At 45.3% G+C, this 14073-nt stretch overlaps 1 protein-coding gene across 1 annotated transcript in view; it reads right to left on the reverse strand.

The window, feature by feature from the left end:
- LOC147706978 (cytochrome P450 2K1-like) overlaps window positions 1–14073 on the reverse strand; it is a 332152-nt gene that overhangs the window by 40790 nt on the left and 277289 nt on the right. The window contains exon 8 of the mRNA XM_086926207.1: window positions 1865–2006. Within this exon, the coding sequence (XP_086782333.1) occupies window positions 1865–2006 (142 nt within the window). The remainder of the gene's footprint in view (window positions 1–1864; window positions 2007–14073) is intronic.

Consider the following 14073-nt stretch of genomic DNA (forward strand, 5'->3'; position numbering starts at 1 on the left):
AATAAAACTATGATTTTCAATAAGTATGCAATATCCAATTCAATTGTGAAGTCAGATTTTTTATACATGTTCAGGAGAATTGACTTTTAACAAGTTGTATGTTTGCCAGCCTGTAATTTCCGATGGGTTATTTGCTTTACACCTCAAGCAACTCACTGCTTGTACGTGGCCTAAATGAGGTGTGAAATTCCTTGCAGGAGTTCCACACTAGATCACTGCGAATGACAGGTTGACCTAAATGTGCATCGATGGCTCCTTTAAACTCATCAGAAGCATGGGAGCATGCAATCCTGTTGGCACCACAATGTCAAATCTTACCTGACAGCTCTATTTAAGCCACATGTATCACTTCGACACATTTGGAAGGGAGCAAGCAGGATGACAGGACAATTCTTGTGTATACACTGCCTAATGCTGCCTTTGTCTTTCCAGACCTCTGTCTTGTGGTTTGTAGTCGGGACATGGCCATCTTCAAATTGTATTTTAGGATTAGTTGTAGCAGCATTCTTGTTAATTTCCACAATCTACTCCATACATGCCCCCACCATTCAGAGTCAAAGTTTAGTGTGGTCGAAGACTAGCCATCTTGTCATTGCCCTGGCACATGGCATTTTGGGACTGATTGAAAAAGTGGGTGGGTTTTTCACTAGGAACATTTACCCCATTGGTTAGTGTGCACCCATGAGTCACATCCATGGGCTAGCTAGTGACAGGCATAAATGTGGCACCCAAGGTACCCCCTCAGAACACTTTCTGAACCTGGGGAAGAAAAGAAGAGGATTGAATGTGGTCAACTGGCTGACTTCATCTGTGGCTACAGAGACACATCAAGCTGCAAGAGGCAATTTCTTGGAAATTACCAACTAACCAGTCGTGCTTGGAATTTAGACTGGATTTTGCTGGCAGCCTCAGACTGACAGCCTGAAATTCTCTAAGTGCCACCCCTCTAAGATCCTCGGAACATTAGAAGTGTAATCATGTAGTTGTTTGGGCACTGAAAGATGTTTTGGAACTTTTGAAAAAGTTTTGCTGCAGCGATTAAAGCGGAACTGCTGTTTAAAGTATCGGACTACAGTTCCACAGCCTCAGATTTAATTTCACGTTTGTACTGCACAAAGATCTACATTACTCCAAATAAATGACAAAATCTCATTCTGAGTTGGTATTTGGAAACTAGTTCAAGCAAAAACCTCAAAAGGTCCAGAGCATTAGTAGGCTCAAACCACCTCTGCATATCCGACTTTTGATTCCATGGTAGCAGCTACAATTTCAGCTTTGTCCCATTTGGGGTTGACTTTTTCTTTAGAAAATCGACTAAGTCCTGTTTTTGGATAGGAACTTTTTTTACCTTTTCTACTTCCAGTCTCCAGGGGAACCAATTTGCTTGGTGTATCTGACCCACCCTGCATTGCTGTCATCCTAAAATTGTGCCAAGATCCTGGTCTACCAAAGCCATTAACTACCATTGTCACCATATACTTTTTGGTGCTATTTTCCCTTAATTCTTGGAAAAAATCATATCTTCAGTTCTCCTGATTGGATTTGTGTTGTTGTAGTGTCATTTTGCTTCATACATTGATCTATTATTATATAAATTGGAGCAAGTGTTTTTTGTTATGTGTCTTTGACGTTTCAACTCTTTTGGTACTTCTAAATTCCTTATACATTTTCTCCAAGTTAATCCTGTCTGCTTTGTGCCGTACCTATCATGGGTTTAGAGCAGGTAAAAATTACTGAAAATTTTGACTGGAAAAAACAGGTTAGTGACTTTATCACTTGTGGTGAACTAGCATCCCCCGAACTAGCATCGATCTATCACAAATAATAATGAACTTTCACACACTATATATTTGTGAAAAGTTACCTGCTCCAAAATTCATTAATGCGTCTTTCTTCAGAAACTTCCCTTTGGAGTCAAGAAAATTCTCAGGATTGAACTCGTAAGGTTTTTCAAACTGAGACTTGTCGTAAAGCACAGATTCAAGTGATGGAATAATGCAGGTTCCCTAAAAATATTTCAAAAAGAATATAAAACGCAAAGAACACAATTGTTATCTTTGACATGCACAATTCATGTTCACTTTTGCATTTCAAATTTCAGTTAAGTATGTTGCAACTAAATTAATGAAGGATTATGAAAAAGGCTTAAAAAGAAAAAAAGGATTCATTTATATGGCATCATACCCTACTAATGTAATATTGCATGCTTAAACAGGTATTTTCAGGATTCTTTCATATTTCTAAAAGCTGTACCAGGACATCAAATCTACCTTATACCTCACCTCTATGTTTAATTGGTACCCTGTCTGAATATTTGTCACCATTCTTGATCAACTTCCTGAAAACCTCTGTTTATGAAAAAGATTTCTTACACTTAATCCTATCAAAAGTCTCTCTTAGGACACTCTCCCAACCAGAGCCTCCATTGTCAATGCTACCCTCACTTAAGGCATCTTCCCAGAAGTTCTGAAGATAGGACAGATCCCCCCACAAGCTATACTAGACATTGATGACCTACTCAACTACTGTCCCTTCACTAACCTATCATTAAACAGCAGCTCACTGAAAAAAGCAGTCTATGTTCTACTCTAAGATCACATTAATGCTCATCACCTCCTGCACAAACACCAGTCTGCCTTCATATCACGCTGCAGCACAGAGATGAATACCTTGTACTCCTTAAATGAGGTACTCCTGGCTGCAGATAAAGATGACCATTGCTTCCTAGTACTGCAGGACCTCTCAGGTTCCTTTGACGCAGTCAACTAGCCTACCCTCCCAAGCATCCAGGAATCTTGAATGAAATGTACTGCCAATGTCCTTATTTGGTTCTCCTTCTACCATTCCTATCAACACAAGTTTGTTCACATGGGCACCTCCAGGTCACAATAGATCCCTATCATCTGGGAAGTGCCTCAGGTTTCCATACTGTCCTCTGTCATCTGCAAACTCTACATAGAATCACTTGGGGCCCGATGTACGTAGCCAAATACCGGTCGGTAACGGCCGGAAATCGGTAATTTCGGCCTTTACCGACCGGTATAAGAGTATCGAGATGTATGTGTTGAAAAAGCTACCGAATCGGTAAAAACCAGGCGGTAAAATACCGAATCGGTATTTCACGAATCGGAAAATACCGAATTCATATTTACCAAATCGGTAAATAAGAAATGGTATTTTTCCGAATCGGAATACACCGAATTCTTAATTACCGAGTCGGTAATTAAGAAATGGTAAAAATGGCATGTCGAGATGTAGCAAACCCAAAAAATACTGAATTCCATGAAAATCGGTATTTAGGAGTCGGTATTTACCATGGATTGAAAGCAGGTGGAAACCAGGAACAGGACATAAAAGAAGGCCCCAAAATGCAACAGTGCAACCACAATGGCGGCTTTCTACATTATGACACGACGGCTACGGATAAAGGCAGCAGGAGAGAGGGTCTGGCTAAGGGAGGAGCAGGTGTATAGGCGTAGGATCACCCTCTTCCAACTGACTGAAGCTGAGATCCTGCAAAGGTACAGACTTCACCCCAGAACCATCCTGGACTTGATCAGGGACCTCCACCCACATCTGGAACACCCAACCCCAACCCAACCCCAAGAGCACACGCCATCCCACCCCACGTGCAGGTGTTGTGCTGTCTACACCTTCTTGCTTCTGGGAGCTACCAGCATGTGATTGCTGTGGTACGTGGGGTGTCCCAGAGCTGCCTGTCATGTTTCTTTAGAAAATTCCTGGACGCCATGATGCAGAGGATGGAACACTACATTGTGTTCCCTGACACATCTGCTGATCTAGCAAAGACAAAAACCGAGTTCTACCAACTTGCCCAGTTCCCGCACATCATAGGCTGTAGCGATGGGACGCACATTCCACTATGCCCACCTGCAGCAACAGAACACATATATAGAAACCGCAAGTCTACGCATTCAATCAATGTGCAGGTGATCTGCAACGCTGGCAACATGATTACAGATATTGTAGCAACATTTCCGGGGAGTACTCACAACTCCTACATCTTCCAGAATATTGGGATATACAGACGCCTTGTGGCTGGTGATTTTGGGGATGGTTACCTGCTAGGTAAGTAAATGTGAGACACCCTGATAGTCAATGCAGACGGAACAATCATGAGTATGTGACTAATCAAAATTTTATTTTCCACCCAGGTGACAGTGCATATGCCCTGTGTTCTCACCCCCTACCTGAATCCATCGACCAGGAGCGAAAGGCATTACAACGTGGCACACAGAACAACACGTTGCGTGGTGGAACGCACTTTTGAACTGTTCAAAAGCAGATTTAGGTGCCTCCATAAGATTGGAGGTGCACAACAGTACACGCCAATGATCTGTTGTAAAATTATTGAGACGTGCACCATGCAGCACAATCTTGCCATCAAGGAGGGCACAGAGGTAGAACTCACATATCATGAGGACATAAATGATGGGACAGAACAAGCCGAACACAATGCAGCAGGAGCAGCAACAGACCGAGACGAGCAGAAATCACAAACAGATATTTCCAATAGAGTAATGAAACACAGGCATGTTTAGTCTGTGAAGCACTCAGGTAATAACCACTACTGCACTTCACATGTCCAAGACCACATCAATCAAATGAAAATCCACTTTGCACACTGGGTGGCCAAAGTTCACTTCACTGTGACCTTGTTCGGGATGAAATGTTAATGTTTGCGCTTACGCATTATGTTGTGGGAGCCACGGGACAGGGGGTCAAGTTGCGCAGTGGTGCTAGGGTCATCTGCATGGAGCCTGCTGCTCCTACGAACATCCTGTACAGGCGTGCTGGATCCACTCCTGCTTGTAAACTCCTCTGTGTCCCCAGCACAGGTGTTACCAGCAGTGGCCGTCTGCTGTGTCAGCAGTACCTCCATAGCAGAGGTCACCCTCCCCATCCCCCTGGACAAGTCACTACAGCAATGCACAATGTCAGTCTGCATGTTCACTGACCGGCAGCATAGCAGTGTGGTTGCAGTTGCCAGACGGTTGATGGACTTGTTCAGCTGCCTCACTTCATGCCTATTCCCACGCCTTTCTGTCTGGTCACTCTCCAGCCTGTCACAGAGTGAACCCATGCGCACACCCATGTCCCTCATCCCCTCTGCCATGGACTCCATTCCTTTGGCCATGGACTCCATTCCTAGGGCCATGAAGCATATTCCCAGATCAATGTTTGACATCCTGCTGTTCAGGATGCAAACCTGTCTGTGCACTTCCATGATCCCTTTGGCCTGCATGCGCTGGATCCTCATCATGGTGCTTTCTAAACCAGCAAACACCCCCTACATATCATGCCCCTCGTCCCGCTCACGTGCACTTCGACCACGGGCACTTGCACGCCCAGATCCTAATGACCCCTGTTGCCCTGCGTTGCTAGCCAGTGCTGGAGTACTAGGTCTGTGTTCCTCCACCTCTTCCTCATCAGAGCTTTCAAGGATCCTGAGTGGAGGAACGTCCTGCCTCCTTGGCCTCAAATGTACAGAGGACCCTGAGCTTGGTGTTGTGACACCTGCAGGTGCTGCCGGAGTCTGTGTCTCAAACAGCAGGGGTGACAGTGGCTGTGCTGTGGTGTCTTCCTCCATTGCTGTGGGTGCGTGTGTTGTGGAAGTGTCCTCAGGGACAGTGCTGGGTCCTGCTGTGTCTGTGGGCTTCTCCCTCGCAGCTGTTGCTGGTGCACTTGCCTTCCCTCCCTAAGCTGCACTGCGCGATGACTCTCCTGTGGGCAGACATGGACAATGATCAGCTATGTGTTTCCATTAGACATATTCCCATCACACAATTTCCTATACATCAACTGCTTGTGTATGGGGAGTGTGGCATGGCATTCAGTGTTCTGTGTTGGCTGCTTTGATGACTGTTCCTATGACTACGATTACCATGATGCATTGCTGGTGAGTACTGACATGTGTTCTGGATTGTGATTGAGTCACCCACATTGGGGAAGGGGCCAGGGAATGGGTGGGGATTCATGTCCATGCATCTTACCTTTCTTTCTTGCAGCTCTGGCTGAGCTGTCAGCATCCCCAATCCCATGTATGCTTTCAGGCTCCATGGGGGATTCCACAAGCTGCTCCAGTTCAGTGAGGCTTGGAGCACGGCTCTTTCCTCCACCTGTGACTAAGGATTCTTTCCTCTGGGTTGCTATCTTCTTTTTGGTGGTGATTCTCAGGTCATACCACCTTTTCTTGATGTCTTCTATTTCTCGGTGTGTGACCCCTAAGGCATTCACTTTGCTCTGGATCGCCAGCCAGGTGGTTCTCTTGCCAGACTCTGCTACTTGCAGAGACTGTCTCCCAAATAGCTGGCTGTAATGTTGTACTACCTCCTTCACCAGCACATGGAGCTCAGTTGTGCTGAATTTCAGCTTCCTTTTCCTGTCTACACCATCCTTCTGGCCTTCCTGGGACTCCATGGTGATGCTTTTCTGGGCTCAGTGCAGCCTGCTCCTCTGTCTCCCCTCCAGCTCTCCAAACAGTTCTGTTGCTCTGCACCTGCATGGGTGTGGCCAACTCCAGGTACTGGGTGGGGTACTTGCATCTGATTGGTTGATTTCACAGTTGCTTTGTTGTGGGGTGTGGTTGGTGTCCTTGATTGGTTGAGTGGCTCACATGTCTTCCATTCGAATTTTCGAGATCGGATTTTACCGATTCGGTAAATACCGATTCGGTATTCTCCTATTCGGTAATCTCCGATTCGGTATCTCCCATCCATTCCTATGGGCCTTGAGGCTCACAGGGTTGAATGGGTGCTACCGATTTGGTGGTTACGATTCGGAGATTACCAAATCGGTATTTACCGAGTCAGAATTCTGACTGTTACCGAATCGGTATTTGTTACCGATTTTTTACCTACATACAGTTTTCCGATTCATAAATATCGATTCGGTATGAATCGGTATTTATGAGCCGGTAAATTGAAATTACCTACATCGGGCCCTTGGTGTTATCCACTGAGAGATAACAGCATCAAGATTCACAAATATGCCGATGATATCCAACTCTATGATTCCCTTCCAACCGAGCTATTTAGATGGTCTTGGTCAGAGCGGAATCCGAATTAGTCTTCAGAATGGCTTACTACGGGCTCGGAGAGCCCGTCGGCCATTCAGAATTCCCCCTGTTTCACAATGCCTTTTTGTGCCAGCCTTTCTTCACACACAATAGCATTGGGAAACAGCTTGCAGAGCCCTCAGAAAGGCCCCCATGAAAGCAAGGCTGCCGAATAGTGGTCTTCGTGCATTGATCCCTGCACCTGGTGGCAGGTACCTTGAGGTGCCTGCCACCGGGTGCAGGGATTAACTGCTCCACTGCTCTTTGCTATGAGCACATGCACTCCATTCAGAATGCATGCTCTCAATGCAAAGTATAGGATTGCAACCAAACAGGGTTCAGTCGCATCCTAATTCCTGGGCTGGAATTGACAACTGGAGAGCGTTCAGTTCCAGTTCTGGAATGATGCCGGATGGACTCATGTCCGTCTGGCATCGTAATCGGCCCCTTAGTGTTGTTCATACAAACAGGGGCAAAAAGATCAAATTACCACATTTTACCAGTTCTAACAAAAACAAATTGCATATACATACTTAAATGTCCTGGTGGGTTATTATAAGTGGGCAAAACTGAAAAAAAGAATAAAGCCTGCATAAAAGAATGCAAGATCAACATAAGGACGGAGTCTGAAAAAATCTATTGTAGCATTCCTTTTTTCTGAACTGTAGCAGAGTTAAGATTCCAAGTAGTAGAGCTGTACATGAAACTCCTGCTGTTGACACGAGCAAAAGACTCTTGGATAGAGTATGGATACTATGCAACCTCATGGACTTAGGGAGTGTTTAGAAATGACATGTTTTGTATAAATGTCTGTTGCATTAATTAGTAGAGGCTGTGATTCACAATATATCCACATACAAGACTTGATTAATATTCAGAGGAGAGTACTTAATAATTAAACTCCCCCATTTGACTATAATTTGTAAAGGATGAGTTCTACGTTCTGGGTATCGAACCACTCAGGGACTTATTAGTTTGGCAGTCCATAAACCACCATATCAATGACGCGGTCCAAACACCAGGAGCTCGGTGGTCCGACCGCTGTATTACAAGATGGGAGGATGACATTCGGAATGACTGTGGCCCAACTGCGGACACTGCCAATACACCACAGACCGCCAGGGTAGTGGTGAAGTAAAGCAGCTGCCATAGGTCGATTCAGGGTAGTTTCCCCCGCCGTCCGTATTACAAGCTATCTTTTCGATGAGCTGACGGTGAAAATGAAGGATTTTGAGTTCTTACTCACCCCTTTCTTGTTCTCTCAGTCAATGTGGAATCCTTTCTTCAGGTTCCACCTTCACTGCAGTGTCTTCCCCTGAGGAAAATGACCCTGTTTTTGGTGATCTACAGGTAAGTTCTTCTTGTACCATATACCCATTGCCTGGCCTGCCCACATGCGGGACCGACTCTGGCAATGGGTAGGTGGTATTTTTCCACATGAATATCAATGCAGTCAAAATGCTCACACTTGCATCGATATATATAGAAAAGTTATAACCACCACCGCAAAGTCTTTGCAGCCACACTGCTGACACCGTGGTAAACTTGGAATATGGTGGTCAGAAGAGCACTTGTGCTGTGGTCTACTGGCAGCCACAGTGTTCAGGTGGTCAGGCCACCAAACTTGAAATAAGGCCCTAAGATTCCTTTTGCCTGTACATTACGACCATCTCTTTCGCAAAGCCTTGCTAAGTTTTTCTGTCCAATATTTTGATGCATTACTGTCCAGTACCGGAAGACCTCCTGACATCTCCATTATATATAATTTCTAGTATTGATAAGGAAAGTCAGGGAATATGTTCTACTTTCATCTTGAGTATTATGATTTGCTGTATGTGTTGAATGCATGCCTTCTAGTAGTTTCCTAACACTCGATTAAGGGGTTTAGCCTAGATTTAGGGTTCAGCCCTTCACCTCCCTGGTAGAGGTCACCACTCCTCTTCTGCTGCTGCGGTACAGGGGAATCCTTGGTCCCTCACTGACCAAGGCATTTTTTGCTCTGCTGTGCCCTAATTTTCCCTGTTCTACTTTTAATTTTATACTCTTGTGTTTGGTTACAACTCACTTTCAGCCTTTTCTCATGTTTTTTCATTTATTATCTCTCACCATTTTCTACCTAGTTCTTCCTTCACTCTTTCGATTTTTTCACAGTTTGTTCATGCTTCTACGCCATTTTAATCCACACTAAGATGGCTACCACTTATGTTACGGTTATGTGACCTACTCGTGAACCTCTTCTATGTTCATTATTTACCAACTCACGTCCTACTAATATGGGCGATTATTCGCGTCTTAACACACAGCCCTTGCACGACACGTCTGTTTGCAGTTACTGTGATTCTACTGTTGACTTGTCTCAGCGTTCTCGTGTAAGTATCACGAGTAAGTTATGTTGCCCGTTTCGTTGACATCACTACCCGTCCAGTTTTAAGGATTAAATATGCTCTGTTTTCAGAGTTGTGTTACTGAGATTCCTCCCGCTCCTCTTGTGAGCAGAGTTTCGGATACCTCGTGGTCACCGGCAGTAAGATCATTTCATTTTTTCAGCAACTTCTTTGGTTTCCACCTTCACCCTCACTCCTTGGTTTTAGCTTGATATTGAGGTTTTCTCCTCATGACAATTTTCGGATTACAGAAGCACTATCTTTCGTTTTCTTACACTTTTCAGCCCGTTTGTTTGGGTTCTTTTTTTACAGCATTTATCATGCTTTGACTGATCGTTGATCTGATACTTTTGAATTCTCACTCTTTCTCATTAGCACTTTATTGATTATGTTTTCTATCAGTATTTAGACACGTGACAAGTTGTTAAGACATTTGATTGCAATGGATTATGTGATGGATATAGCGCATTTTTTCTTTTTGGTTTCTGTTACAGATGATCCCCTGAAGAAGGGGACAGAGATGCCTGAAATGCATCGGGATATTTTTGCCTAAAATTAAATATTATTGATTTATCATTTCATGATTGATTGTACAGTCTGGAAGCCACAGACTTCTGCAAAATAAACATTTGAAGTTTTGTTTACTAAATGCATTAACCATTTGTTTATCAAACTCCATAAAAAGAACAACAAGCCTCTACTGGATTCCACGCTGTGCCCTAGGGGACAGACCCCGAGCAGGGTCTGCTTCTTAGTTGAATTACAGTTTTACACTCTACAGGACTGGTGAGAGATACCCCAGGAGCATGCCAGTAGTGATTAACTGGATGAAACTTTTGAGGCTGTGCGTATCTTCTACTCGTTTGTTGTCTCTTCTTTTAATTATCCCGGTAATTTTTTCTCTTTTACCTTCCTCACCAGTTTCTTTTCACCCAGTTTTAATCCTATTCTCCCCCCTCTGGTCAGCTGCACTCCCTCCCTGCCACCATCTGGACCGTAACCAGCACTAAGACATTTGGACCTACAACCTGACTTGGACACAAAGACCCTGACACCAACTACCACATCAACTCACCACACTCCACTAGAGGACCCTTCACCTGCTGCCGCTTCTCCTGTGACATGACTACCCCCATGAAACCATTCAGCAGACAACCAGCCACATGCTGCATCTCCACTGCACCCTACTCAATGTCCGATCACTCTGCAAGCATTCCACAAAAATCTGGGACACCATGAACCCTCTCACCCTGACGTCATGTTCATAACAGAAAACAGGCTCATCACCACATCAGAACCGGACATCGCCACAGCAACTCCCCCGAATACAAGATGATCCAGTGCGACCTCACTGACAGACCCAGTGGAGGCATCACCATTATCCACAAGGACTCCTTCAACTGTGCCACCTCCGAACATGACATGGCACACATCATGGAACACCTCAACTTCCGGATCAAACCTGACGCCAACACCACGATCAGAGGAACCCTTGTCTACAGACCTGCTTCCCCAGCTTCTGCGCTTCATCCTGGTATTCATAGCCACCCTGGCCATCGACTCCAACCACTACACCTTCCATGGTGACTTGAACTTTCACCTAGAAAACCCTAATCACTCCAATTCCACCACACTCCTCGAAAATCTGAGCATCATCAGCCTTTCTCAACTGGTCACCACCCCCATGCACAGAGCACATCACACCCTGGACCCCATCTTCTACACCTTAGAGAGAGCTAAATTCTCCCACACAACCAAATTTAACTGGACAGACCACAGAATCGCCCACTTCACTATCGACAGTCCACGGGATCCTCCTACGAGACACTTGACCCACCCTCACTGCAATTGGGGCAAGGCCACAGGACATTCTGGACCACTGCCCTGAAAGTAACAAGACTCGCCCCCTCGGGCTCCCTCAAAAACAACGTTCAGAACTTCTCCAGCTGGATCACCTTGGACACCGACACCATCCCCCCCATGAAGATCACCATCAACAACAGACTCCCCAAACAGGCCAGCTGGTTCACCCCGGAGCTACTGACGCTCAAGTGACACTGTAAGAAACAAGAGGGACATTGCTTTTCGAACAAGACCTCCACCAACCTCTACTCCTGCAGATCCGCCCTCTACAACTAACCACACCATCTTAGAGAGACCAAGAAAGAAATCCTCAACACCTGCATTGAGGCAAGCATGAACCGTCCCTCCCAAGCCTTCTGCGACAACCTGACATCGGCCCCAACTTTGACCCCCAACCCACTGGCCCGAACCACTTCAGCACCCTTGCTTGCCCCTCCAACCACCCCAGGACCACCGACTGGAATCAGTTCGTCACACGTGGCACCATCTCTATCATGAACTTTATACTCACCAGATCACCCACTGAACCCTGCCCGCACCACATCTACAAATTTGAAAGAAGAGTAATTGCATGCCTCCTCATTGAACTCCTCCACCATCATCACAGCTACCATACCAAATGCCTGGAAGCACTCAGAGGTCAAACCACTCCTGAAGAAACCCTCTGCCAACCCCAACAAACTCAAAAATTACCACCTGCGCTCGCTCCTCCCTTACCTGCCGAAGTCTTGGAAAAAGCCATCAACCACCATCTCATGGGCTACCTCAAGACCAACAACCTGCTTGACCATTAACAATACACCTTCCAACCAACCAGAGCACTGCGACTGCTCTGGTTACAGCAACTAATGACATTAGAGGCCTTCTTGACCTAGGCAGAACAACAACCGTCATTCTCCTCAACCTTTCAGCAGCTTTCCACAACGTATCCCATCACACTGTGATCACCAGCCTGCACCACATTGGCATTCAGGGCAACACACTCAACTTGATCTCTTACTTCCTCTCTGGCCGAACCCAGGGGATCTACTTACCATGCTTCTCTTCCGCACCTAAAGACATCCTATATGGAACATCCCAAGGATCCTCCCCCAGCCCCACCCTCTACAACACCTGCATGACATCTCTGGCAGACATCACCTACAGTCACGGACTCAACATCATCTCCCACGCCAAAGACACCCAGCTCATCTTATTCCTCAAAGAAGATACCGGCTCCACACAGGCCAACTTCCAATGCACCATGGCAAACCTCACCACCTGGATGAAGACAAACTATCTCAAACTCAACTTGAATAATACAGAAGCCATCATCTTCAGAAAGAAGCCATCTCCATGGGAAGACACATGGTGGCTCACCGCACTTGGCCCCTCACCCACTCCCACCAGTCAAGCACATAACCTCTGAAACATCCTGGACTCCCACATGACCAAGAAGCAACAGATTAACTGCATCTCCTCCTCCTGCTTCCTCACTTGCCGCATGCTTCGCAAGATCTTCCAATGGATCCCTTTCTCTTCCAAGAAGACAGTTACCTAGACCTTCTTTGCCAGCCAACTGGACTACGGTAACAAATACTATGCCGGAACCACCAAAAAACTGAACCGGATCTTGACCATCCAGAACTCGTCAGCACGACTCAGCCTCACCTCCCCAGAAGGACAAGCTTCACCCCCCACCTCCATTGGCTGTACTCCGGGAAATATGCATTTTAAAGCTCCTCACTCATGCCGACAAAGCCCTCCCCAGGTCTGAACCCACCTACATCAACGACCCCTTAACATTCCACCAACCGACTGGGAATCTTTGATCCTCCACACTCTCTTTGGCCCTCATCCCCCGCATCCGATGTGGATGACAATTCTTCTCCTACCTGGAAGCCAACTCCTGGAACGATCTCCCCCTCCACCTTCACACTGCCGCTTTTCTGAAAGACTACAGGAAACAGTTCAAAATCTGACTCTTTGACTGAGGCTCACACAATCCACCAGGTTCTCGAGATTCCCCAGGGTGACACGTCACACTATACAAGACCTTCTGATTGATTTATTGATAGATTTCACCTTTGTAAAGTGGATGCACTAGGTTCTCCCTTTTCAATAATGCACCCATTTCAGCACAAGATGAAGTTACAATTCTTGATGTAACCTCTGGTTGGTACGTGACATACTGTTGATTAAAACTGTAATGCCTTTGAGTGCGATGTTCGGAGCATAGTTTCCACTATTTACACATTGTATTTACAGGTTGAACCTGAATGTTTGGAGTAGGTGTCCTACATGCTATTCAGTAGGATTAAAACATTGTAACTGTGTGTTTTCACAATTACAAGATAGCCACCATTGTTTCCTAGTTTCTATGTTTGAAAGCTTTATTGAAGTAAATAATCAATCCAACAAGGTAACACCAGCATATATAAATGAGGAAGAGGGAGTATGATAAAAGGATAAAAATAAAGCTGATGGTACAAATGAGGAACAAAGCATTTTAAGCGTTTTTAAGAGGGGGGGGAAGGAGGGAGGGAAAAAAGGGAGGGGGAGTGAGAAAAAACCTAGCAATAAGTCATAAACGGAAAATTGCAGTAATTATGAACAACAAGCATAAGAAAGTACAGTAAAGGCACCAATGACTATAAATAACGATAAATATATGATCTAAAAGGCATTAAATAACATATTATGAAGTATAAAACGGCATAAGTGAGAGAGTAAGTAAAATGAGTAGGTATTGGAGTATACTTATTCAAG

The sequence above is a fragment of the Lissotriton vulgaris genome, chromosome 6 (assembly GCF_964263255.1).
Source record: "Lissotriton vulgaris chromosome 6, aLisVul1.2, whole genome shotgun sequence".
Classification (NCBI taxonomy): Eukaryota; Metazoa; Chordata; class Amphibia; order Caudata; family Salamandridae; genus Lissotriton; species Lissotriton vulgaris.